We start from the raw sequence: 26,297 nt of genomic DNA, 5'->3' as shown, positions 1-26,297 counted from the left end.
TGTACTGGAACACATTGAAAATGCATCCATCAACAACGCACATGCAGAAATGCATCCAAAGTGAGTTTTTGTGATGAGAAACTTAAGCAAAAACGCATCAGGAACGCATCTGGAGTGCGTTTTTGTTGCATGAACTGGCCCTAAAATAAAAAAATAATCCTAAAAGTAAGAGAGATTTTTGTTTTTAGAAGAGACATGCAAAGTCTTTTCCATATATTATAGCAATTTTCTCTTAACAAAGGTTCTGCTTTACTAAAGGGCTGAGAAAGGGGGAAATCCCCCATCTTTATTACATGGGAAGGTGACAATCAAATCCTTAATTTTTATATATAACATGTTATAACTTGTTCTAATAATTGTAGCATAAATTTAAGAAAAAAAATCAACCAGAAGACCATCATATCATATAAATGCTTTATTCTTAAAGAGGAAAGACAAATAAATTTAGTTTACATACAGGAAAGTTATAGATATGACAATATAGTTAAGTTACATTTGCCTGTGTATAGGTAGTTTAAGTCAAAGTTTGTCTTTTCCGTACGGAGCGGCGAGCTCGGGCAGGTGTATGTTCTTCCAATGTCTGGGGCAAGCCACACTCAGTATTAACACAGTTACAATCTTGCACCTCAACATAATCATGATCCACTAGACTTCCATCCTCGCACCTCAGCGTCACACGTTTATTGACGGTCTGCACATCCTGGCAACAGGTGCACTTATGTGACATTTCCCCGGCAGCAGCTGAGTACCTGGAAGATGGATGGAAATTGATAGAGTTGAGTATGACCATTCTACATAAGCAAGCCGGACATGTTTAGCGTTACAGTACATGATAAGGTGCCCAGGCTATGTTTTTCTCCGAGGGGATCATCTTTGAGAATTTAAAATGATATGCCGGTATCTTTATAAAACCATGGATCACATTTTATATATCCACTCTTTACTAGCCTTTCTAAAGTAGAATAAAAAGTAGATATAAAAGAAACTGATGAATACACCCCTGTACCCATTAATATTGATACATCATAGCATGTATTTTTTAAATGCAAGCATTGTAATTACTTGAATTTGGTTTGGTATTAGTCTCTCTCAGCTTGCTGTAAAACAGAGCTCATACTGGGGCAAGGAGAAGCAGCACAAGGGGCTTATCATTTGTGCTGCAGATCAAGGTAAATGCTGATAAGAAGCGAGAGCCATAGAGATGTGTTCATCAGTGTTCTACTTCTCCTTTCACTGTCCAGTCACAGGTTCTGTCCAGTTCTTGGTGTAGAGTTGGCGGTGGATGGATGCATTATTATATCGATGCTGCATCTACCTAAGTGAGTAAAGCCTCATACACACACGATCGGACTTTGTACAAACTTTCCTGTGGATTTTTGTACAAAGGATGTCGGCCGAGAACTTGTATTGCATACACACGGCAGGACTTTTTCAGCCAACTTTCACCAAAAGTCAGATCGTGTGTACGGGCCTTAAGACTGCCTTTGTTTCCTTTTAATTCCAATGCTTCTGGTTATGTCTTCCTTCGAAGCTCAAGCTTTGATTTTTGGTTTAGCAAACATTCCTCCTTGCAGGAGTAGAATTGTCCTTGAAAGTCTGTAGAGATGCTGGCACTTCTGAGTGTCAATCCCCTGGTCTGATGTAACTCTCAGTGATTTATTCTGTCATCCTCTACATCACTAGAGTGCACAACTTAAGGCCCGTACACACTATCTGACTTTTTGACAACAAACATGCAAATTAGCTGTTTTGGAGCAACATCTGACTGTGTGTATGCTCCATCAGACAAACTTTTTTGGTTTTCATCAGACTTTTGTTGGCTGTGCGAACAGACAAACTTTCTGGCAACCAAAGTCTGATGGAGCAAAGTCTGATCGTGTGTACAGAAAACCATAGGACATTTGTACAAAGTACAAACACGCATGCTCAGAACCAATGCAAAATATTAGACAACAATACAGAAGTTGACCAAAGGTGGCGGTAAAGAGCAGAAAAACCACAGGATTTGGTGAAAGTTGGCTGAAAAAGTCCTGCCGTGTGTATGCAATACAAGTTCTCGGCCGACGCCCTTTGTACAAAAATCCACAGGAAAGTTTGTACAAAGTCCAATTGTGTGTGTGAGGCTTTAGGGACCAGCCGTTTGAGCACAGTTGGTTACCAGGAGATCAATACTCCCAAAAGTGTTGGTTTCTGAAGAGTGACACAAGCATTGGGAAAGATAAGTATGTATTTGCCTCTTTGCTGGGAAAGCATTTTGCTGACATTTATATTTTAAAAGGAGAGTAATTTTCATTTAAATATATACAAATTGCCCATTTAGTAGAATTAAGATCTTACATTGAATAGGTGTTGCAGGTCCCTTCGCACCGCGATATCTTCACCATCTCTACTGATCGGCAGTTATTGAAAGTCATGTAGTTATATTCTTGGTGCAGCTCACAAGATTTGCTCTTTTGAATACCTGAATGATGAAAAATATCACATATTATTCAGAGTCATTCTAGGAAAAGTTAGCTAAAATAAACAACAGCATCAAAATACAAAGATAAAATAAAATGTTATTTGCCATATACTGTAGATGGTGAAAAAAAATCTGACAGGGGTTACAACACTCCATTGCTCTATCCAAAATGAGAAAGAAAGCTTTGCCTGTAGTTCTAATTTAATCTTTCCCCAAGTAGCTTTGAATAGACTGCATAATAAATCTTAAGAGAAACACCAAAGTGTATAAAATAAATCAGCTTTATTATTACAAATATCAAAAATAAATGACAAAATACATAGCCCTTGAAGTGGATGTAAACCCTCTCCTATACCCAGTAAAGTGAACAGCCTCAGATGATACACAGAGATGAAAATCTCCCTACATAAGTTTTACATGTATATCTGTAGTCTTCAGCCTTATATATTCTTTAGAAAGTGAATATCACGTTAGAAATCTTTTTTCCTGTTTCAGCAGTGGGAAGAGAGTCTGGACATACACTGTGTGTGAGCTGATTGGAGGAAAGGTATACACCCCCACTCCATATAGGCAGAGGAATGGAGGGATGTGCAGAGCTGTACTGTGAATAGACCAGCTCTCTGCTAATCTATCTCTAAGTTCCCTCCGTGGCACAAATTTCCAGCTGCTTTTATCTTGTGTGTCAGAGAACTTGTCAGAAGCTATCATGTTGTTAACAGAGGAATGGAGCAGCAGAAATACACATGACTTAGAGGTTTGGAGAGAGATAAGTAAACACTACAGCGATATGTACCCAGGTCAGATTTCATTAAGGGAGTTTACAACCACTTTAAGTATAAAAAAAACAAAAACACTTCACCATAATTTAAAAACAAAGACAATGTTGTCTTGTGACATATCTACGCCCAGGCAAACACCTGAACCACACTAGGTATGCCAGACAGCCTCCCTTGGCCATATGGCTTGTAAAACCAAAGGGGATGGCTGCACTGTGTGCACTTAAAATGTGCAGCCTGTAAATCAAAAATAAATATATGTAGCTAGAATCGTCCCTATTAAATCAAAGCTCCAGTTATATCTGAATCAAAATGCACTTGTTGCAGTCCATGTTGCACTTGAAGGAATGCTTAAGCACATAGACATATTGCTAACGTTAGAGGTGAGCAATCTTAGTAGTAGGAGCAATGAAGGGGGTGCTTAATAAGTTCACAGATATAGTGACACATAAAACAGTCTAAACAAGCATGAGTTAAGAGGCAGCCATGAGGGCAGCGGCAGCCAATCCACTAGGGGCGCAGGGGAGCTGCCCTCCTATTCATGCATCCGGCCCCTAATCTACATACAGGGCACCGGACGCATTGATTCCAATGAGAGTTTTTTTTTTTTTAAGCACGTGATTACAGGCTCTTATAGGCTCTAATAGGCCCTGAGCCCACCCAATGAATATTCCCTATTGATACTCTGATTCTACTCCCTGCCAATCAGGAAGCGGGTCATGAGTTCTATTTCCCAATTGACTGAAAGGAGAAGTCATCCTATTAGCCTATGCAAAGGAAGGAGGAGGAGAAGGGAGGAGACGTACATACGCCGTGATGCAGAGGAGACACATGGGAAGCCCGAAATAGAGGAGACTGAGGGGGGAATCCACCAGCCATCCGGCTCCACCTGTCACTCCGGGTCAATGTGAGTGACCTGGCAGGGGGGGGTGGTGCGGACTGGACTGACCGGGGTCCATGGTCAGGTCTGTCTGCCGCACCCCCCCTCCCTGAGCGATGGAGCACCAGACGCCACTGCATGAGAGTATGTCTCACATCAATAAGATGGTGGATATACTGAATGATCAGGAGAGGACAGAACGTGTACATTCTGTGCACCAAGGAATGTGTCCCAGCACCAGGTAGTTAATAATAAGTGTCCAGAAATCCAGTACTCCGCTCTATGTCACTCTCACATGCAGGCTAGAGGCTTCACTGACAAAAAATGAAGTCCTTCGGCCTGCAGATGAATACTGCCTTCTTTCAGACTTCAGTGTTCCTCTGTAATCCTAAACAAAAATGGCAACCTCTGCAATGTATACATTATTAGACAATGTCATTTGTTTTGTTTTTTTGCTTGCTAGCTAGTAGGTGTGCTGGGAAATACATGTTGTTTTGTTTGCTCTCAAAGCCTTCTGATTTGCTCTTAAAGCTAGTTATAAACTGAAGTGGTGAACGCGCCCATTTCTGCTCTGGTGACAATGCAAAATGTGTGATTTTCTTTCACCTTCCCTCCTGGTGATAATGGTAAGCAGGACAAATGGATGGTTCTCCCTAATAGGGATACAGACAGCAATAAAGCCTGATAGGTGTGTAGGGGAGGCCTAACCTGTGTACCCAACAATTGAGTAAACATGCATGGATACTTAAAGTGGAACTATAGGTCTTTTTTTTATCATTTTGGATAGAGTAGGGGAAGGTTATAACCCCTGTCAGATTATTTTTCACCATCTCTGTCCCATTGCAGAGAATTCCCTTCACTTCCTGTCTCAAAGCCAAACAGGACATGAGAGGAATTCCCTACATATTAAGGAAATTCTTTGGGGACCTCCAGGTCACTAGAACTAGTGTCCCCATTGGAACATCCAATGTCCCCATTGGAACATTCCCCATCTATCCCTATTCTGGGGACAACCCCAAAATTTACTTTCACTTTCAATGATAATAGTAAACAGTACAATTAAAGAGGTTAAATCTTCTTAAAGGGGGCACAGACAAAATAAAAATTGACAGGTGTTCTATTTCTACTCTAGCCAAAAATAAAAGAAGAAAGTTTTGCCTTCAGTTATACTTTGTTTATTTTGTAGAAATTGACTGTTTAAATGTATTGTTTCAAGAAATAAGGACTTTTACAGCAATGGTACTACATATGTTCAGGTCATACACTTCTTCAGGCAGAAGAGGGCGCTGTTTATCCACTGTTGTACTTTAACCACTTCCCGACCGGCGCACACCGATGTAAATTGGCAGAATGGCACAGGCAGGCATATTGGTGTACAGGTACGTCCGCATGCCGGTCGGGAGCCCCGTGAGAGCGGTCGCGGGTCCCACGGACTCGATCGCCGTGGAGATACTCACGATCGTCTCACGGGGTGGCTGAACGAAGAGATGCTGTTGTAAACAGCATCTCCCCGTTCTGCCTAGCAACAAGTGACGCTGATCTCTGCTCCATGTGATTGGAGCAGAGATCAGTGTTCACTAAAACAAAGCCCAGCCCCCCACAGTTAGTAACACGCCCGTAGGAACACTTAACCCCTACACTGCCACCCCTGGTTAACCCCTTCACTGCCAGTGTCATTTACACAGGAATCACTGCATTTGTATAGCAGTGATTGCTGCATAAATGACAATGTGTTAAAAATGTCCGATGTGCCTGCCATAATGTCGCAGTCATACAATAAAATAGTACAATAATAATACAATAATATCGCGCAATAAAAATCGCTGATCACCGCCAATACTAGTAGAAAAAAAATTATTATTAATAAAAATGCCATAAAACTATCCCCTATTTTGGAAACGCTATAACTTTTGTACAAACCAATCAATAATCGCTTACTGCGATTTTTTTACCAAAAATATGTAGAAGAATACATATCGGCCTAAACTGAGGGAAATTTTATATATATATATATATATATATATATATATATATATATATATATATATATATATATATATATATATATATATATATATATATATATATATATATATATATATATATATATATATATATATATATATTTGGGGGATATTTATTATAACAAAAAGTAAAAAATAATGCGTTTTTTTCAAAATTGTTGCTCTATTTATGTTTATAGCGCAAAAAATAAAAACCGCAGGGGTGATCAAATACCACCAAAAGAAAGCTCTATTTGTGGGAAAAAAAGGACATCAATTTTGTTTGGGAGCCACATCGCACAACTGCGCAATTGTCAGTTGAAGCGACGCAGTGCAGAATCGCAAAAAGTGATCTAGTCTTAAGCCAGCAAAATGGTCCGGTCTGAAAGTGGTTAAACAGCTATTTCTATTTATTTAGAACTTTAATTGAATAGGTACTTACATATCTTACAGCAGCCATCAGGTAAAAGTTCAATTGTGTCCTATAAAAATAAATAACATACAATGTATTCAAAAAGGCATTTCAATAATATAAACAATATAACCCCCATTGTCATCTCGGCGGGTTGTACTTTTGCAACATTCTTATAGATTCTCTGAAGTTGCAGCAAGGCTCAGAAAAAAAGTCATTAGGTCATGAATACACAGGCGTCACCATGAATAACAGAAATGTGTGCCGCAAGCCTTTATAAGTACTTGCAAAGCTTTCAGAAAATCTTTAATAGTTTAGCAGCTTTCTTGAAGCTTTTCATCCCTAGTTTGGGGATACAGCCATACCTCACTTTTAAGTACACAATGGGGTTTATTTATTTACTAAAGCTGGAAAGTGCAAAATCAGGCTCACTTCTGCATAGAAACCAATGAGCTTCTAACCCCAGCTTGTTCAATTAAGCTTTGGTAATAAAACCTGGAAGCTCATTGGTTTCTGTGCAGAAGTGAGCCTGATTTTTCATTCTAGTTTCAGTAAATAAACCCCATTGTGTACGTAAAAGTGGGGTATGCCTGTATTAAAATTAAGATCCTAATAGGAGAACTGGCTGTCATGCTGCTGGCACATCTTCAAAGTTTCAGCACTAGTTGAAATGTAAGCCTGCATGAAGATTAAAGTGTTTGTAAAGGTAAAAATAAAACATAAAATAAAAATAACAACTATGTCTATACTTACCTGATTCGTTCAACGGAATTGCAAAGGGCGGGCATGAACCTCCTATTCTCGGGTCCCCCGCCAATGCTCCCGGCTCCTCTTCTCTGTCTCTTCCCGAGCCCCGCTGCTGCGTCCATTGATACAGACAGCAGGACTTAGCCCTGCCCCCCTCCCCCCATCACTGGCTTTGAATGACAGCACTGGGAGCCAATGCCCAGTAAAGCCAGCAAGCCCTGGAAGTGAGGGGAGTGAAGAGCTGCAGACATGCACAGTGCTGGATTGAAAGAGGGCTCAGGTAAGTAAGACCCCTTTTACACTGGGACGGGGGCGATGTCAGCGGTAAAATTACGCTATTTTTAGCCGTGCTTTACTGCCAATTTCACATCGCTATTCGGCCGATATCGGGGAGCTTTTACCCCCCGCTAGCAGTCGAGAAAGGGTTAAAACCACTGCAAAGCTCTGCTGCAGCAGCACTATGCCGGCAGTATAGCCGCGCATGCCCATTGATTTAATGGGCAGTAGCGGTGAAGGAGCGTTGTATACAATGCTCCTTCACCACTCCAAAGAGGCTGCTAGCAGGACTTTTTTTACCGTCCTGCCAGTGCACCGCTCCAGTGTGAAAGCCCTCGGAGACACAGCAGCGGCTTTTTCAGGGTTCTTTGCAGGTGTTATTTTTAGCGATGTAGTGCCTGCAAAGCGCCCCAGTCTGAAAGGGGTCTAAAAGAGGGGTGGGTGAGGGAGGATACTGATGCCACACATTGTTTACCTTCAGGCAAGGAATGCATTAAGGTAAAAAATGTTTGAGCTTTGCAAAAAATTCTTTCTGTACACACTGACCTTATACAAGTTGACACTTGTGTGTACAAGGCCTTAGGTGCAATCCACTAGTAGGTAATGTAAAACCAGACAGTAATGGTGAGGTGGACTAAAACAGGCAAGACAGCCCTGAGTAGGGACGGATAAAGGGAGGAAGTAAAGTAATTGTAGGATGACGAGGGGCCAAAAGGCAACACGTGTCCATGAGAAATTGTCCCACCTTCCTGCCTCCCATCAGGCTTAGAGCCTGATATAATAGTGGGTTGGAAAGTTAGAAAAAAGGGTTAATGCCACAGTAGGGTAGGGTTCTTGATTGTGCAAAAATGAATTAAACTCAATTGTAAGGTTTTAGTTGGGTGATGGATCGTTGAATGCAACCATCACATAAAATAGGCTTGCTATTTATTGGACTCAAGCCAAGTGAGGACTCCCATAGTTTGGGAATATGGCATGGGAGTATGGTATGTTGTCCCTCTAATGCTGCTTGTTACTTTGTTGATGTTAGTATTGTAACCATTTGTAAAAGGGCCTATTTTTTCAAAAAGTCCTTTCTTTACTCTTTCCTATAATCTGCCATCAGTAGACAGCAAAGATCATAGGTGAAGGCACAGGGCCAATCAGAGTGGCACTGTGCCTTCTGATCACCGTGATGGCCAATCACAGTTAAGAAGTACTACTGTTTACATTTTTACAGGCAAGCTCTCTCCCAACAGAGAAGGAAGAGATTGCAGTGGATTGATGGAGAAGAGAAAGAGGCTGCAGCGGAGTAATGCCCTGTACACACGGTCGGACTTTCCAATGGAAAATGTGCGATCAGATCGAGTTGTTGGAAATTCTGATCATGTATGGGCTCCATCTGACTTTTTCCGTCGGAATTTCCAACACACAAAGTTTGAGATCTGGATCTAAAATTATCCGACAACCAAATCCGATTGTTTAAATTCCGATCGTGTGTAGACAATTCCGACGCACAAAGTGCCACGCATGCTCAGAATAAATTATGAGACGGAAGCTATTGGCTACTGGCCTCTTTATAGTCCCATTGTACGTGTTCTACGTCACCTTGTTCTGAATGATCGGATGTTTCAACAACTTTGTGCGACCGTGTGTATGCAAGAGAAGTTTGGGCCAAAATCCATCAGAAAAAATCTGACGGATTTTGTCCTCGGAATGTCCGACTGTGTGTACAGGGCATAAGGCTTTACTGTATATTATGCCCTGTCTGTGCAATAAAATAAGTCATTTTCAGCTCTAGCAAGAATTTTCACAGTACTTACAGGTTCACATTCTTCTTCATTGAAGTTTGCACAAGTAATATGTGAGGTGGAGGAGATGAAACTTGTTTTGAGTTGATTGCAGCTGTAGATTGTACAGTTGTCATCTTTTGCACGCAATGATTCCTTATTCTGAAAAACAGGGATTATGTTTTAGCAATACTATCATCAAATATTCCAGGAAACGCTTGAATAAACAGTGTAAAGGAGCTGTAAACCTAAAAAGCTATAAGTAATAAGTACTGTATATACAGTATTTGAAACACTCTCAGGAGCCTGTCACACCGGAAAATTATTTCTCATAACACAATGAGGTGCATTGAAAAAAAAAAAAACTACAAGGGCTATACATCCTGTAGAATTACATGTACAATTATTCTGCAAATGTTTGCAAATCGATTTGCTTTCATTGCTGGCTGTTCATCATTCATAAGAATAGCATGAACTAGGAAAATACCACATTATGACCACTAGATGGAGATTGTGATCATAGGAAATAAATACTTATTTGATCCCTGGGTCAGTGTGAGTGGTTTTGAAGTGTTTTAAAAATAAATAAATAATAATAATAATAAAAAATAAAGACATTCTGCATTATGAAATCCTTTTTGTTTTGACCCTTTCCATGCATGAGTGTTGTTACCAGGGTTCTGTGTGAGATGAGCAGCATAAAGAGGAGACAAGTAGCCACGCGCAGTGGAGCTGTGGAAAAGCCTCCACAGACCTTTTTTGCCATAAGCTAAAGGGGATCAACATCATCTGGTGAATTTGGACCTATTTGGACCGGGGCACAACTCACATGGAGTGGATTGTTGGCAGTGATAAGCGCTACGTTATAAAAACGATTTCAGCAATTCTTATTCAGCATGCTTGCACTTTTCTGTGATGTTTGTCATTTATTATGGACATTTGTTGATATACAGTATGTAGTCACTTGTTTCAAGCAATTTATGTATGAATTCACTGGTCTAAATAATTAAGCAATTTTGGAGGGGATTTTTTTGCATTCATCTATTTTAAAAGTTTTGAGGTTTATGTGTTATTACAAGGGGTAATCAAATTTAATTTTCTAAGCGATTTGCTAAGATTGCTGGCGGTGATAAGCACTACCGTAGAAAAACCATTTCAGCACTTCTTATGCAGCACGCTGGCACTTTTCTAATAAAATTATTTTTGTCATGCTAGCGTTCTATAAAAAAAAAAAAAAAAAGTAAGTTTAATGTGACAAAATATAAGAAATACACTGGCATTCTCTATTGACCTCACAAGTATTGTGCAAGTCATAGATGAAACTATTATAACAAAGTTAAGATGTTCTTAGAAGAAATGATTTTGAAATGGACTTTTCCAGCTGTATGTATCGGGAGATAAAATTAGACAATATTAGACAATATTAAGAGTTATATACCTTCAGCAGAATCAAATTATTAGCGTCATTGATAACGCAATGAGTTTGTTGACATTCACCGCAGCAATCGGTTTTGCTCTCCTTCAACTCAAAGCCCTAAAATAAGCAAAACATATGATTTGTTAATATTTCATACAGACGTGTTTATAAAAAGCATAACTCACACAATACAGTCCAGGAATGTTATATTGTATAAAGGTTAATATACTCCACTTACCAGTGGGCATGATTTACTGCACGGCACATGTGTGCATCGTATCTCAACTCCTGGAGCTGTAGTGGCATTGTCTGCGCACACGCAGGTCTGGCACTTGTCAGAGAGCACTGCAGCGCCGGGCTGTAGAGAGAGAATACCATATCAATACAAGTACAGTATATAGGTAATGTAAAGTATAATTGTATGTAGTAAAGTGAAACTCTTTTTAGAATGTGTAAAACTCCAAACTCTTCCTTACCTTCTCCTTGTTATACAGGCTATTGGTGGATATTACCAAAATGGTGGTACCCACTTCAAGCTTTTCCTCCTGGTAATTCATTTACCCCACCCCCATTAGTGACTTACTAGATTCTAAAATGAATGCCAATTCATTATGCTACAATATTGATTAAAGAGGAAGTAAACCCTGATGGGTTTACTTCCTCTTTCATTCCCTGCAAAGGTAAAGCATAATGGACTACTATGCATCGCATGTGCCGTAGACAGCGGTGCCTGTCTTTCGGCAAATATCTCCTAAACCGTGTAGGTTTAGGAGATATTTCTTGGACCTACAGGTAAGCCTTAATCTAGGCTTACCTGTAGGTCAAAGTTGTTTTTTTTTCATGTTACTGGGTTTAGTAACACTTTAAGTTGTGCTAAAATTATGTAGGCCGTAACAATGAATTTCAATTATATGCTATCTACATATACAATTTTCTTGTTCAGCCTGTGGGCTGGGTGAAACAAATCTAAGTGATTCCTCCATCCATGCTATTCAGTGTAGAACGATGCATCTCCCACTGCAGATATTGTGTTCTGACAGCAGGCACCAGCAGCTGTTAGAAAACTCAAAGAGCAGCTGCACAGGTGTCCAGCAGAATACAAATGAGTTAAAGGCTAAGTTTACCCTTTAGGTAAATATAATAAATGTACATATTATTGTAATACAAAAATTTAAAAAGTTCATTTATTATATTTTGTCCTACAGGAACCTGCATAGCTCCTGCAGACACCTTCTCAAGGGTTCTTGCCCGTATTTCTTTATGGGTTTTCTGTTAGAAAGCTGGAGAAAGTTCAGATGAACTAAGAATGTTCATCAGCGCCCTCACAGTTCACTGAGAACTACAAGCTGTCTGCGGCAGTGAAGACGGCACTTGTAGTTCCTTCATTCGTAGATCCCTGTGAATGAATAATTTGGCTGTACGAGTAGAGCCCCGTGCAGCCAAACCATTTTAGAAATGTGACAACAGGTGTAGGGAGAGATTTCCCCATCCGCTGCAACAGTGAAAGGGGTGAGGTGGGTGAGCGGGGCACAAGCTGGAACATGTTACATGTTACACCCTAAACATTGCTGTAAAATATAACATGTACCAAAGTAAACTTAGCCTTTATCACCAGGTTGTTTAATATTTTTAAAAAACTTACCATGTATTCTGCACTTCCATGTACACAGACTTTCTTCCGGGCTGCAAGAGAGCACATCAGTTATTATTATACATTCACAACATGCTGTATTTAATTTGTATGTGACAAAACTTTTTTTCCTTAGTTTTAGATAAGGAAGGGTTAAATCCCCTATCGAAACTGAGGAGATTTCTCTTCACTTCCTGTCCTGGAGACACTAAAGGAAATGAGAGGAAACCTCTCCCAAAGGGAATGGCACTTTGTTCCACAAGAAGCCGATTCCCATGGGGGCACTGGACAGAGAGGATGGGCCAGGAGAGCTGGTGTCCGCTCTGTGCAATTCCATCACAGAGAGAAAGTAAGTATAACATTTCTTTAAATGAGAGGGTCAATTTGGAATGGAGAGCAGATTTCTAAAGCACATTGTTGTGCTTTATAAATATACCTTTTTTTCCTAAAGAATAAGTTCACCCCTAGTAATATGTTACATGTTATAACCATATTCAGGATGTCACATGAAATATGTTAGTAAAGCATCTCCAAAGTAAGATAAAATCCTCACTCAGACGTTGTCAATGGAACAGAGGTCTCTGGTAAAATGTATTACCACCTCCTTTTCTAGACTACGGTAAAATGGCAAAAAAAATGTATACAGTACATTTTAATGTCTGGAGCTTAAAAATAAATTGATGTGGCAATAATATGAATAATGTAATTGAAAGATGCCCTTTATATGGATGGCATAGATGTATATGTGAATATTTTACCCCCTGCAAGCAACAAAAATGACATAAAATATCAATTTTAACTTACAGCATTTATATATGGGACAACAGTGTCCTTCTGGAATTCCACCGATAGCTTCATATCCAAGTTCACAGTTGGGAGATTTATTTGAGCATCTACTGGGGTCACACCCTGCAACACAAATATCCAATAGTTAGGGTCAGTCAAATAAATTGTGATCTCAGTAAATATTACTAGAGGACATTTATAGTCAAATTTCATCAAATACTGGGAATCAGTATCTAGTCATAGGGGAACTAATGTGAAATAGCAGGGATCATTTCCCTTGATAGATCATTCATTATTAATCATATTTCCAGGTTTGTAAAACTTTTCCTACATTTCTTTACTATGTTTTGAAGAAACCCTGCTTATGTGTCTTTTAATATGAGCCTTTTGGGCATTGTTATTCTTTTGTTGGAAATGTTTGTAAAAAATCTTTAATGAAGAACTCTTAATGAAAATGACCTGATTTAAAAGATTTTCCAGGTTCAGGACCCTAACGTATTGATGTTTTTTTGTAACAAATATTGATGTGCGAAATTGCGAGTTGTAGCTTTGTCAAATTTTAGAGACAATCAGGACATGTCACTGAGTTTGGCCAAGTACGTTTGAGTTCATAAGGAATGAGAACTGTGTTTTTTTTAAGGCTGTAATGAGTTTTAAATGGCTGATAAAAGTTAGGGAATTTTCAAATAGGGAGGCTCCTAATCAACAAAACCATGTGATCACCATGTTGTATTTTAGCTTTTTTATGATACATATATTAGACATATTTATAAACCTAAAAATGATTTGCATTTAATGGTTGTAAACCAATACATATACCTAGTGAAGCGACTAGGCTCAGGACATACGCAGAGATGATACAAATGATCCTGCACAAGTTGTACCTGTTCATTTGCAGTGATCTCTCCTCTACAGCTTTCTAAAACACACATTTTACACAGCATATCTGAGCTCTGGAAATCAGGGGGTGGGGATCTAACATTACACACTGCAGAGCTAGAGCACAGAGCTGTAGTGTAATGTGATAGCTGAGTGGAGGAAAGGGACCCCCTCTAACAGGCTTATAGATCCACAGTCTAATATTTTGTAACATTTAGTCTAAATACACACTTGAGTGATCCCAGCTCCTTTCTACAAGGTTACTGCACTGTGTCCATTTAATGCAGCCTTTTAGTGAGAATAGACTTTGGAACAACCCCATTTCTGAAGGCTTCTTAGACAACGAAAGTCTACTTATCTATGATTCAAACTAAAAGGAAGAGGTTAATGCTTTTTTTTGCTGTCACAGCCAATATGTAATACACAGTAACTGTGAAGAGATGGCCACAACTGTCTAAACATATCCTTTAGGCAAAAAATATATTATAAGCAGAACTTACTGCACAAAGTCTCCTGACAGCAAACATCATCTGGGTTGTTCTGAGTTATGGGGTAGAAACCTTCTAGTTCACACTTGATAGTCTTCAGCATGGGGCACTTATGTTCTTGGCAAATGATGCCACTGCCACCTTCTCTACAGACACAGTCCTGGCAATCAAACTGGAACTCCTCTCCATACTGTAGTGAAAAATAACCAAACTTATGACAATGTTCAACTACAGATCACATAATTGCTAATCTGTTTTTGTTTTTTAAACTGGTAGTAGGGAAAGGCTGATACAGTGTCAATGGCAACACTCTAGTTGTCATTTGTTTAGAGTGGTAAAAATGAAAATATTTCCACACTCATTTTTTTCCTTCAGAGAAAAGGAGATTTTAATTATGTTATATGAGATCGAGTTGCAATATGCTTGACTTTTGCACTTCGTGACTTATTACTTTTATTTTTTTTTTATTTTTTTACTGTACACTGCAGCCTCCAACTGTAACAATAGAAAAGGCAATGTTATTTATATGAGAAAATATGTTCAAACTGTGCTTATTTCTACAGATATTTTGATCTCTGACTTCAGTGAGTTCAATCAATAAAAAACATTGAGGACCTTAGTTATAAAGAAAGCTTAAATGTATTTATTCTCCATTGAGAAGAAGTAGCCAAGGCTGGTAGGATCACCATTTATTTTTATTTATTTGAGGCGTTTATAATTAACCTTTGATTACACGGCACTTTACTTTTTCATTCATCTGCCGTCAAAGAGCTTGTAATTGAAGGTCTCTATCTTACATACACACTGGCAAAATGTGGTAAATTTAAGCCATTAACCTACTAGCACATCATTGGAGTGTGGAAGGAAACCCAAGCAAGCACAGGTAAAACATGCAGATAGTAACCTGGCTGGGATTTTTACCCCCCCGACTGCGATTAACTCTCTGGCACTTTAGCTGACTGATCAGTGTCTGCAGACTTGTCCTCAAACTCCATTTCTGACCAAACTGGATAAGTACGCTTGTGGACTGTACTGCTCTCATAGCTATATTCCGCCATAAGTCCTTATCTTCCTCATCTGACTTTCTCTTTCTGACCTTCTCATCTAATGACTTTCTCAGACCAAATGTATTCCATAGTTTTGGCCATAAAAGCTTCTGCTGTGCCAGTCTCCAGTAATACAGCATCCCCCATTATTCTCTGCTTGAACCCTGGTCTAATAATGTTCTGGCTTAGCTCACCACCTGTTTTACTGCCCTATTCCCTCTCCCCAGATCATAGATGCTATCCAGACCTCATCTGTGACAGATATAATCCAATGAAGCTGCCAACCAAATGTCCAAGATTCCAAGGTACTTTAATAATAAAACTGATTCTTAGCAGAATAAAATCAATGTGTTTCAAGGGTGCTTCTTTGTTACATTCACTTAACCTGGCACAACCTGCCCTTCTAGAACTGTTCCAAGTAGTAAATCACAGAGCAGATTTATTAAGCATCTGCATTGCTGAGTCCATTTACACGCAGTCAAAATTATTAAGCCCTGATGAAGGGGAAGTGTGTTTAGACCTGAAACGCAGTGGCTTTATTTTGCTTTGAATCAATTTTATCACTAAATTACCTTGGACTCTTGCATGTTTGTTTGAAGCTCTCATTAAATTATATGTATGTAGATTCTCTAATCTGGGTCTTTCTTTTTTATCTGCCTTTGGATCATCTGATGGTTCATTTCGGATTCTGAGGATACAGGTTTTTAATTTATGTTTTTCATTTTGTTGAACTTATGTCTTTTGTCAACCTGACTACATAATTAGGTAATTATAGTTGACCTTGGTCAACCTTCCAGCATAACTGAAATGTCTGTTAGACTATCAGCATGAGAATCTGTGGAATCATAAATATTTTATGGAAAATTGCAAGTATAGATAACAAGCATACCTGTCTTGGCAGATTGTCTGGTCCAACGCATCCTGAAACAAACAAGATCATCAGTGAAGCATTAAGCTTCAATATCAATTACAGACAACTATTCATACGTTTACTGTGCTATCATACAGTATACAGCATATCCTATCAGAATACACATGCTTTAACCAGTGTGTGTACTTTGTGGACATTACTATAACCTACAGTATATAATGTAATTTATATAAAATATTAAATATGTTAATTAACAGGATGTGCAGGAACACAAACTGAATACATAAGAACTCTAGATACAGGACCACCAAGTCCAGATAAAAACCCTTATGTTTTTATGGACTTTAATTGATTCTGATTTTTCTTTGGGGTAAACAACAAACTTATTTTTGTATGATTCTGACCATATTCTAATATTTCCCCCTAAGCATCTTGGCACTTCCCCTTCATTTCACCATAGACATACACCTGCATGCTTGAGCACACTGACCATGCATGTTAGAACCAAATTATCTGAATAAGATTTGAGTGGTTGAAGTATGTTTGTGCATTCCTCTTCTGTTCTATCTCTGTATTTTGGGTTAAAGAACTGATCCAGGGCTGGAGAAGAGGATATACTATGTAGAACTCTGCAGGAATCTACCACTGAGGTGGATATTCTGAAACCTCAAAGCTGCCTCTGTGGACTAAGCTAGAGAACTGTTTGTATTATAGTTTGTTTGGTATCCTTATCGTTAGAGATCTGTGAGCATGCAGGATCCCTACTTTACTAGTGTCATCCCAAAATAGTCTTCAAGACTTCTGATAGTCAGGATAATGCACAGGAACATTGTGGTTTTTTTTTGGCAGGGGAGGAAGGGAAAAAACAGGATGGGTACAATGTTGACAATATTTCCTATAACAATATATGTAACACCAATCAGAGCTTGGAGCTTGGGACTCCCCAAAATCCTTTGCTTCAGTTACTATATTAATACTCTACGAGGGTCACCTATTCTGTGAAGCTTTTATGTAGAATGTATATTTAAATAATAATAAATCTTCTATGGCTGTTCAGTTTACTTGACCTCTCCCACCCTCTATTCCCTGCTAGCCAAAATGTACACTAACACCCTGAAATAACTTGACAGCATTGGGCTCCTTTCTGCTACCAGTGGCCCACTGTCTCCTTGTTGTTTGCTGGTCAAAGCCAAGGCATAGAGCAATATGTATGTGTCCTGTGTGCCTCAAAAAGGTCTTACCTGAAAATTGGACTTAGTCTGAGCTTAGTAAAAGATTTTCTGGGGTGCCAGTGTTAATTTAGGCTAGAAAGGACTAGATGATTGAGTTTAAGTGATATTATTTTTTTGTTTTCACATTTTATTAGCAATATGATGAACTTTTTACCTATTACCATGGGGCAGCAACACGCCTCAATTTTCTGGGCAATGAAGTTACAGAAAACTTCAGTTCCCATCAGTATCTTGAGACAGGAACTCTTCTTGGCACTTGTCTTAAAGTAAACCCTCCTATCGTTTTCAGCCTAGGAAGCTGCCATCTTTGCCTCTGTTTAATCTACAATTGTCATGATGCTACACATGTGATCAGTTATGACACCAACCATTGGATGGTTTGACAGTTTAGTTGGCAGCACAACTAATGGGATTGTTACATTTCTGACACGTGTCAAAAATGAAACTTTATGTAAACTGGAAAATGGATGGGTTTACTTCCGCTTTAATTAAAGGCATATACACTTGCATTAACAAAGCAAGATGCCTGTTTAACTGAAAATGTAATAAACATAAACCTCTTAAAAAAAAGTAAGCAGGATGTCAGTCTACATGTTATACCAGGCTGGACTTTCTCCAGCTAATAAAAGAGTTTTTTTTTATATGAATACAATATGGAATAAACTTCCTCCAACTTTGCCAAAGAAGGACCCATGCCTCCATAAGGCGTATGCTAAGGTGCGCATTTCTACTCCAATGCAGTTTGTAATGCTGAAGTCACAGATAAAAATGCTAGATAAATAAGTGTTCATCTAAATGGTTTATTATTTGCATGGAATTCCATATTACAAGATGTCACACTGGTTAAAGAAGTTTAAAAGGTAGAAAAGTACATATATCTTACCACAGGTAGATACACAGACATCCACAGCAAGACTGAAAGGCTTGGTACCGAATGGACAGAAGCACCCTTCAACCATACGTTTATCATCCTTCATTTGTTCAATCTCTTCCGGACTAAAAGATAAACAATTTTGCATCATGTTTTTTGTTCAGAGTTGCAAAATATTTAAAAAATAAAACCTTCTTCCTATAAAATTCTGGTACTATACACTTACGTAGATTGGCATGTATTTGGTACAGCTGCTCCACATGCATTGTAGACTTTGTGTGATGGGCAAGTAATAGCTGGAAGAAATAAATGTTTTTTTTAAATATATTGTAGAATTTAAGAAATAATACAATGTTCATGGTTGTAGATGAAAAATGGCACATTTTCAATCTTAGGTGCCAAAGGAAACTTTACAGATTGATGGGTTGAGATGTGTAAGGAAAAAAAATGTATGGCTGAGAGACGCAATGAACTTCTACAATGCATCCAACATTTATGCACACAAGTAGCAAGAAAGGTGCCACTTTCTATTTACAGTATGTTTCCTCTTATGTTTTTTGTGTCAGAGAAAAAGGTAGGTAAAGGCAGTAATGACTACAGATTGTGGGCTCCAGAGCAGTGCTACTCATAGGAAAATAATTGTACTATAAACAGATAATTGCAATAATACAGTTTAAGGTAGGAAAAAAAAGTTAAATGTACATTAACAAAAATTGCTAGCAGGTAGTTTTTCATGAAAATCACTGTACTTTCTTGCATATCATGGCAAGTGATATGGGGGTTATATTTGACTTTAATTCAGCTTTATTACATTTTTACCTAGTTTATATACTATACCCGGTTATAAGTGTGGATAAGGTTTGGGTCTGCCGCTACCAAGGATTTGCATTGAATCATGGGGATTTCTCAAAATTTTGGCTGAAAACTTGGCATGTTTGCAGTCAGAAACAGGAAACAACCTACAAATCAGTGCCTAGCATTTGCCCCAGTCAACTAAATCATAAGAGCCAATAATTTGGCTCCTCATGCATGTTATATGACAATAGCTTGCCTATTAAAAGTGGTGATTATATGGGAGTGATTAAGTGTTCTATAACACCCCCACAATTTATTTAACCACCTCTATAAAACTTTTATCCCCTGGGTCCCTGCCTATATTGCAAACCAGCATTACATTCACATTGCAGTGCAGCCTATTAACTACAGTTCTTCTTTCTTTGACTAGTTGGACCACTGGTCTCCTCCCCAGAGGTCATGGCATCAGAGGTTGTGTGTGGGATCATCTTCAGATTCCTGCTCCCAGCCCTAGCTTGTGTTCATGTGAGGGACCCCCATCTGTCCAGCTCTCTTCTTTCTCAGTCTCTGCCTTTCCCCTCCTGCTACTCTTCCCTCTCTTGCTCACCCCTGCTCTGTTTTTCTCTCTCTACCTCCCACCATCCCCATCTCTCTACTCTCTCTTTCTCCCCTCCCCTCTCTCTCTCTTATTTTATGTCTGAATTTATTATAACAGGGTCAGGGACTTGGCTTCCCCGCTTATATTCACACACACCCCAAAACATTATTTGGAGCCACCCATGCTTATTATCCCTTCAAGGGCCCAACATTAAATATCAAGGTTTATCCCAATAGACTTCAATAACTTTCAACACAAAGTTCACTTTAACTTTGCAAAACTGTGTAAAAACAGAACCCAGGGAAATTTGCCCATCCCTGGTTATAAGTACAAATCACATAATAAGCTGTGTGGTGTCACAGAACAGATAACTAAATATGATAACTTACGACATTCTGTAGCTTTATCTCTCCATTGAATGCAGACTCCTGAATCTGCACAGAGCTGAGCGTATTGCTGCAAACTGCTACATTCTATGTTGGAGTTGGGTACATGGCAACTATCAAAATTACAAGCCTGGTAGAAATGTTCTGGAGGCTGAACCTTGTGGCATTGCTGGAATGTCCTTTAGAAAAAAATAAAATAAAAACAGAAGGTTTAAAGGATTATGCTGGTTTATGAGAAAACATTTAAACAAATGCTTGATAATAAAAAAATTTTTATTTTTTTTAAATAAAAAATGTTTTCCCATATTTGATGGTTCTATTTTTCTTTTGTTTCATAGAAAATAACATCAATTATTCTGTTTGCATACTGCTATAGTGTACCGATGCTGGCTTGGTTAGTGAAATAAAGTCTTACTTTTCTAAGTAAATAAAAGAAAGTCAGTGTCCCATCCCACTTTTTTAGTCTATTCTATCCAATTTTCTAAATCAGAGACAGTATCTAAAAGGTGACAGTATAAAGTGAATTCAGCTACTTTGTAATATATGCAGACTCACTATGAGTCCAATGAGGTGCATGTCACTTTGTAGACTTATCTCTTTTATTTACAACTTTATGGAACACAGGACGTAAAGCCATCGCAATGCTGGACCTTTTGCGCTTAGCTTCTGAAGCTGCATAGTCAAATGAAACTGCTGTACCCCCTCCTGTCCCATCACAGAGCACTTTGTGTTTTGTGAGCCCACTCATACAGTACAAAGCCTTGTGTGAATGGGCAGCAGAGGGGAGGGGAAAGCAGAGATGCTGTGTGGAGAAGACAGAGTCTCCCCTCTCAGTGCCCAGAGAGTGTGTACTCTTGGAGCTAATATAAAACTTTCAGATGTAAATAAAATATATAAGTCCAGGAGGTGGCATGCACCTCTTCAGACTTAACCCCCAGTATGCCTGCACACCTTTAGAGAGTGGCTGAATCCCTGGAGTTCAGCTTAAAGCAACCTTCGCTGTGCTCCCTCTAAAGAAAATCCATATTGTTCCAGAAATCATGTGTCAAATGCACAAAATGTATTAAATGTGCATTTTTAAAATAACAATTGCATTTGTTAAAAATGCATAAACTTTCATAAACTTAAAAAAATAAAACAAAATTGACCTCCAACCATTATATATGCATATTTTCTTTTTTTTTTACTGAGTCCCTGTCAATAATAGCAATAATTTAAATTGTTACTTGTGGTGTTTTTCCTTTTTAAAAATAATTTTTATTCCCATGCAAGGTGCCTTTGACTTTGCTTGAAAAATTGATTAGTTAAAGTGGAAGTAAACCCATCGTTTTAAACAGTTAAAAAAAAGGCATGCCGGGAATGCTAACTGCACATTGGCAGTGCCCTCAGCCAAACTATCAAACCATCCAATGGCTGGTGTCATAACGAATCACATGTGCAGCACCATAGCAGTGGAAGATTAAACAGAGGCAAAGATGGTAGCTTCCTTGGCTGAAAACGATAGGGGAATTTACTTCCACTTTAATTCTTTAGCACAGCCTCCTTCCTCTCTGCACATCATAGTCTTATCCTATTTAGGGATCGTCTCATTACTCTCTGTGCCCTCTGCTCCTCCTTGTCTTTACCCTTTATGTAGTTGCTGGGGGAGGAGTTCAGGGGAATACAATAGAGTAGTCTTTCTCAACCATGGTTCTGTGGAGCCATAGTGTTCCTTCTGAGGTTTCCAGGGGTTCCTTGAGCAACGGGCAACTTCTACCTTCTAGATGAGTATCCACTGAAAACAATGATGTTTTTAACTATCTATAAGGGGGGATTTTTCCCAATTACCACAAAAGGGAGGAGCATACTGTACTTCCTAGTAGCCATCACACTAATGTACTGTGCGCTGTAGATATATTAATTATTAGCAGGAGTTCCCTGAGACCAGAATGGTATTTTAAGGGTTCCCCCATGTTAAAAAAAGACTGCTATAGAGTGTCAGCTCCAGATCTACTGGGGCTTTTGAAATCACATGCAAGATTGGGTCCTTTACCTTTTTCCTGAGAGTGATCCTCTTTTTGTGAAGTGCTCCTGAACCAGATCGATTGGTCCCAGTCAAAATTTCAGTGACCCCTAAGATGCATTCACACCACATGTGGTGGGACTGCGTTGGGTGGCAGTCCCACTGCATGACAAGGCAAAATGGCGTGTTCTCCCTATGTGCCAGTTCAGACCACTGTGTTGTGGTGGTGTGCATGCAGTACTTTTTTTCAGAGCAGCACACTGCGAGTCCACTGGCTCGCACCACACGGCTGGCAATTGAACTTTATGAGATGTTTGTGTGACATTTCAAAAAAGTCTGTTATGGGGCAAAAAAAAGGATCATAACTGTGCTAATTTTGTCATAACCACACATCAGTTACTTCACTGGAATGCAGCTGCTGATGAGAATGAGCCCTTAGAAAATCTGAATACAGTGCACCCATTTGTTCTTGTGTTTTGATCACAAGATGGCTGCAGCAAGCAACTGTCTCAGGGCTTTTGGACGTTTGCACGAGGGAGGCTCTGTCAGGTAAATAACATGCAATGCATTAAATATACATATATATTCCTATGGGAAGATTCTTGTTGATATAAATGGTGACATGCTGGGTTTCTTTAAGGCCTTCAGAATCCTTCCTTATATCCTGAGGCACAAAACAGGGAATGTCTAATCTATGGATTCTTTAAGAACACTGCCTGTATTCTTTTTGTTTATTTGCGAAGTCAAATTTATGAAACCGGCAGAGTGTGAGAGTTTAACTTTAATGCAAATAAATCACAAGTGCTCAAACTGAACCTACCAGGTCACAAAAGTGTTTAAGCTAACAGCATACATAAAAATGGTGCCTGCATATACTTTTGCTATTTTTTTTCTGTGTAAGTAAGGAGCACTTTGCACACTAAACACAAATTATCTTTTTAACTTCAGCTCTAACCCAATGCTTTGTCCTCCATCATAGTGAAGCCTTGCCCTTGTCATTTAATAGCCCAATTCTGAAAGACTCTACTAGCTGACATGTTTATTGTATTAGACAGGTTCTAGGTTGGATCAGGTCCCAAGATGCTTACGTTCCCAAGATGAGTTCGCACAGTGGAGATGGTTTGCAAGGAGCTTCTGTGACTTTGGGTGGAACTGTGGGCTTCAGATTGCCACATGTAGGTTTTCTTGGATCTTCTACAACCCAAGTATCTGCCATAATTTCACAGTTTGATATAATGTCACCACTTTTTGTCAGACAGTCATCTGTTTGATTGTTGGTGCAAGTACCTAAGTAGGAAATATACAGTCAGATACAGATCACAAGTATTTTTGTAGTAAGGATAATATTATGGTGTAGAAAAGTGAATTTTGCACTTTGTTAAACCAAGCCAGTATGAAACTTTACTATTGAGGCCTCATGCACACTGAGTGTTTTTGCTATTTATCCTAGATGCCTTTCCTCCGGGCAGTGGTGTTTTGGCAGACAAAAACACTGGATACTTGTAAATGAGTGTTTACGCATTTAGGCGTGTCAAGCGCTCAGGCGTTAATTAATTTCCTTGGTCAGAATAATAATTTATTCTGGCCATTTAATAATTTATTCTGGCCATGCAAATGAATTAACACTCAATTGTTAACGTGTTTGGTGTTAACACATGTTTACATACATTTACACACGTGAAGCATTTTTTTCTGCCAAAACTGCTCCTGGATGCACTGGCAGTGGGTTTATTTTCTGTCTGTAAATGCCACTGCCTCTAAACACCTATGTGTGCATGGACACATAGCGGTTGATTTACTAAAGGCAAAAAGACTGTGCACTTTGAAAAGCGCAGTTGCTCCAGAGCTTAGTAAATTAGGTTTGGGTCTGAGTGGTGACTGAGTGGTGACTGTCAATCACTGCTCTGTGCTCTGCCCCTCCAGTGCTCACTGGAGTGCCAGGCTGTCAAGGAGACAGGACACAGAGAAACTAAGCCAGCTGTGGCCAGGAATCGGTTTGAATCACAACAGTTTTGTCCAGATCACTCCAGAGTCAGGCGTGGCTCTGTGACATCAACCAACAGCAAAATTCAGCCCACTGTCGGCTGGATCATGGGAGTGCTCAAGTAAGTGCACTCCTGTGATCCACATGAGAAGTGTGGCCAATAGAGCTTTGACCATACTTCTCTTTTAAATATGAATAGTTTAAAAATAGAATAGCAAAAAATAAAAGCTATGGGGAGAATACGGCGTTAATTATGGTTAGCTAAGGTTAAATAGAGGTTAAATAGAAAATTATTTTATTTTAAAAATACTTTTTTTAATTCCCCTTATTTGGCACCTTTTATTCTGGTAAATATATAATTGAAGGCGTTTTTAGTTTATCTATTACATAAGTACAAAAATAAAATCTGAAGATCCTGCAAACAATCATGTAAACTGATAACTTCTTGCTCTCAATGCCTTTACTGCACTCTTATTAGTTACATTTCTGCCAGTAATCCCCAAGGACAACAGGATTACTCCCCTCTTTGTTAAAGAGATGAGGAATGTGGGATGTATTCTGTAGCCTTAACACACTTCCAGTACTTGGATGAAAATTATGCTTCTCCATAGCAGTCAAATAGTGTGCCTAATCTAAACAAAGATCTACGGTACTAGAAGAGACTCTCATAAACCCCTTTGCAACCCCTACACTATCACATTTCATGCCTGTCATTATATGTTTCCTATCATGTTACTTTAAACCAGTGCTCTCCAAACTGAAGCTGGGGGCTGGTTGCTGCTCCTTGCTTGCTTTTATTTGGCCCTTGAGTCATTATTCCCCCACTGTTGTTGACATAGTTCCTGTCAATGACAACAATGGGGCACTATTTCTCCCACTGACACCAATGATGAGGTACTATTCCTCCCACTGACACCAATGATGGGGCACTAATCCTCCCACTGACACCAATGATGAGGTACTATTCCTTCCACTGATACCAATGATGGGACACTTTTCCTTCTATTGACACAAATAATGGGGAATTATTCCTCCCATTGGCATCAATGAAGGGACATTTTTCCTTCCACTGGCACCAATGAAGTGACACTATTCCTCCCATTGACACCAATAATAGGGAGTCACTATTCCTCCCATTGGCACCAATGATTGGGCACTGTTCCTGCCATTGACACCAATGAAGGGGAACTATTCCTCCCATTGACACCAATGAAGGGGCACTATTCCTCCCATTGACGCCAATATAGGGTCACTATTCCTCTCATTGACACCAATAATAGGGAGGCACTATTCCTCTCATTGAAACCAATGATGGGGCACTAATCATCCCATTGACACTATTGATGGGACACTATTCCTCCCATTGATACCAATGATGGGGCACTATTCTTACTTTTGACATCAATGATGGGGCACTATTCCTCCCATTGACACCAATGATGGCACACTATTCTTACCTTTGACACCAAATAACGGGACACCATTTCTCACATTGACACCAATGATGGGGAGCTATTACTCCCTCTAATTCCAATCATGGAGCATTGTTTACTCCCACTGATGCCAGGACATTTTCTTCCCACTGGCCACAGTCTGCCCCCCCCCCCCCCCTAAAGTTTGAAGGGCCGTAAACTGGCCCTTTGTTTAGAAAGTTTGGAGACCCTTGCTTTAAACATACTATTGCACAAATAAAAACATATCTAAAATGCAGTTAGAAACATGTTAAACTTGTATACACTCTGCTAATGATGACCTCTACATGGGAAATATGTTTAAAATTTTAATAATTTTTGTCTTAAATTGTGAAACACAATCACACACAGTTTGACTTATGTTAGCCTCTTTCAGAAGGAGGTTTGGGTTTAAAACTGCCTTTAGTAAATGATTCTCAGGGAATGTAAGAAATGTGCATCTCCCACTGAAAATTAAAGGTTCAAAGTAGAATTCCAGTCAAATCCTAACTCTACCTAAACCTGCTTGCTCCCCCA

General features: G+C 39.1%; 1 protein-coding gene across 5 annotated transcripts in view; it reads right to left on the bottom strand.

Annotated features, from left to right (window-relative positions):
• Window positions 1-400: 400 nt before the first annotated feature.
• The window catches only part of LOC143935909 (uncharacterized), a 113,646-nt gene continuing 87,749 nt past the window's right edge, over window positions 401-26,297 (bottom strand). For all 5 annotated transcript variants that reach the window (XM_077460096.1, XM_077460122.1, XM_077460132.1 and 2 more), the window contains 14 exons: window positions 23,414-23,612; window positions 20,327-20,502; window positions 18,771-18,840; window positions 18,557-18,669; window positions 16,460-16,491; window positions 14,537-14,714; window positions 13,176-13,280; window positions 12,384-12,424; window positions 10,980-11,099; window positions 10,763-10,858; window positions 9,358-9,486; window positions 6,563-6,602; window positions 2,338-2,461; window positions 401-749 (listed from right to left, as the gene is read on the bottom strand). In XM_077460096.1, coding sequence (XP_077316222.1) covers window positions 515-749; window positions 2,338-2,461; window positions 6,563-6,602; window positions 9,358-9,486; window positions 10,763-10,858; window positions 10,980-11,099; window positions 12,384-12,424; window positions 13,176-13,280; window positions 14,537-14,714; window positions 16,460-16,491; window positions 18,557-18,669; window positions 18,771-18,840; window positions 20,327-20,502; window positions 23,414-23,612 — 1,658 coding nt within the window. In that variant the 3' untranslated portion in view covers window positions 401-514. The remainder of the gene's footprint in view (window positions 750-2,337; window positions 2,462-6,562; window positions 6,603-9,357; window positions 9,487-10,762; window positions 10,859-10,979; window positions 11,100-12,383; window positions 12,425-13,175; window positions 13,281-14,536; window positions 14,715-16,459; window positions 16,492-18,556; window positions 18,670-18,770; window positions 18,841-20,326; window positions 20,503-23,413; window positions 23,613-26,297) is intronic.

The sequence above is a fragment of the Lithobates pipiens genome, unplaced genomic scaffold, assembly GCF_037356315.1.
Source record: "Lithobates pipiens isolate NorthernLeopardFrog02 unplaced genomic scaffold, aLitPip1_a1.2 Scaffold_10, whole genome shotgun sequence".
Classification (NCBI taxonomy): domain Eukaryota; kingdom Metazoa; phylum Chordata; class Amphibia; order Anura; family Ranidae; genus Lithobates; species Lithobates pipiens.
This window is presented reverse-complemented; position numbering and strand designations above follow the sequence as displayed.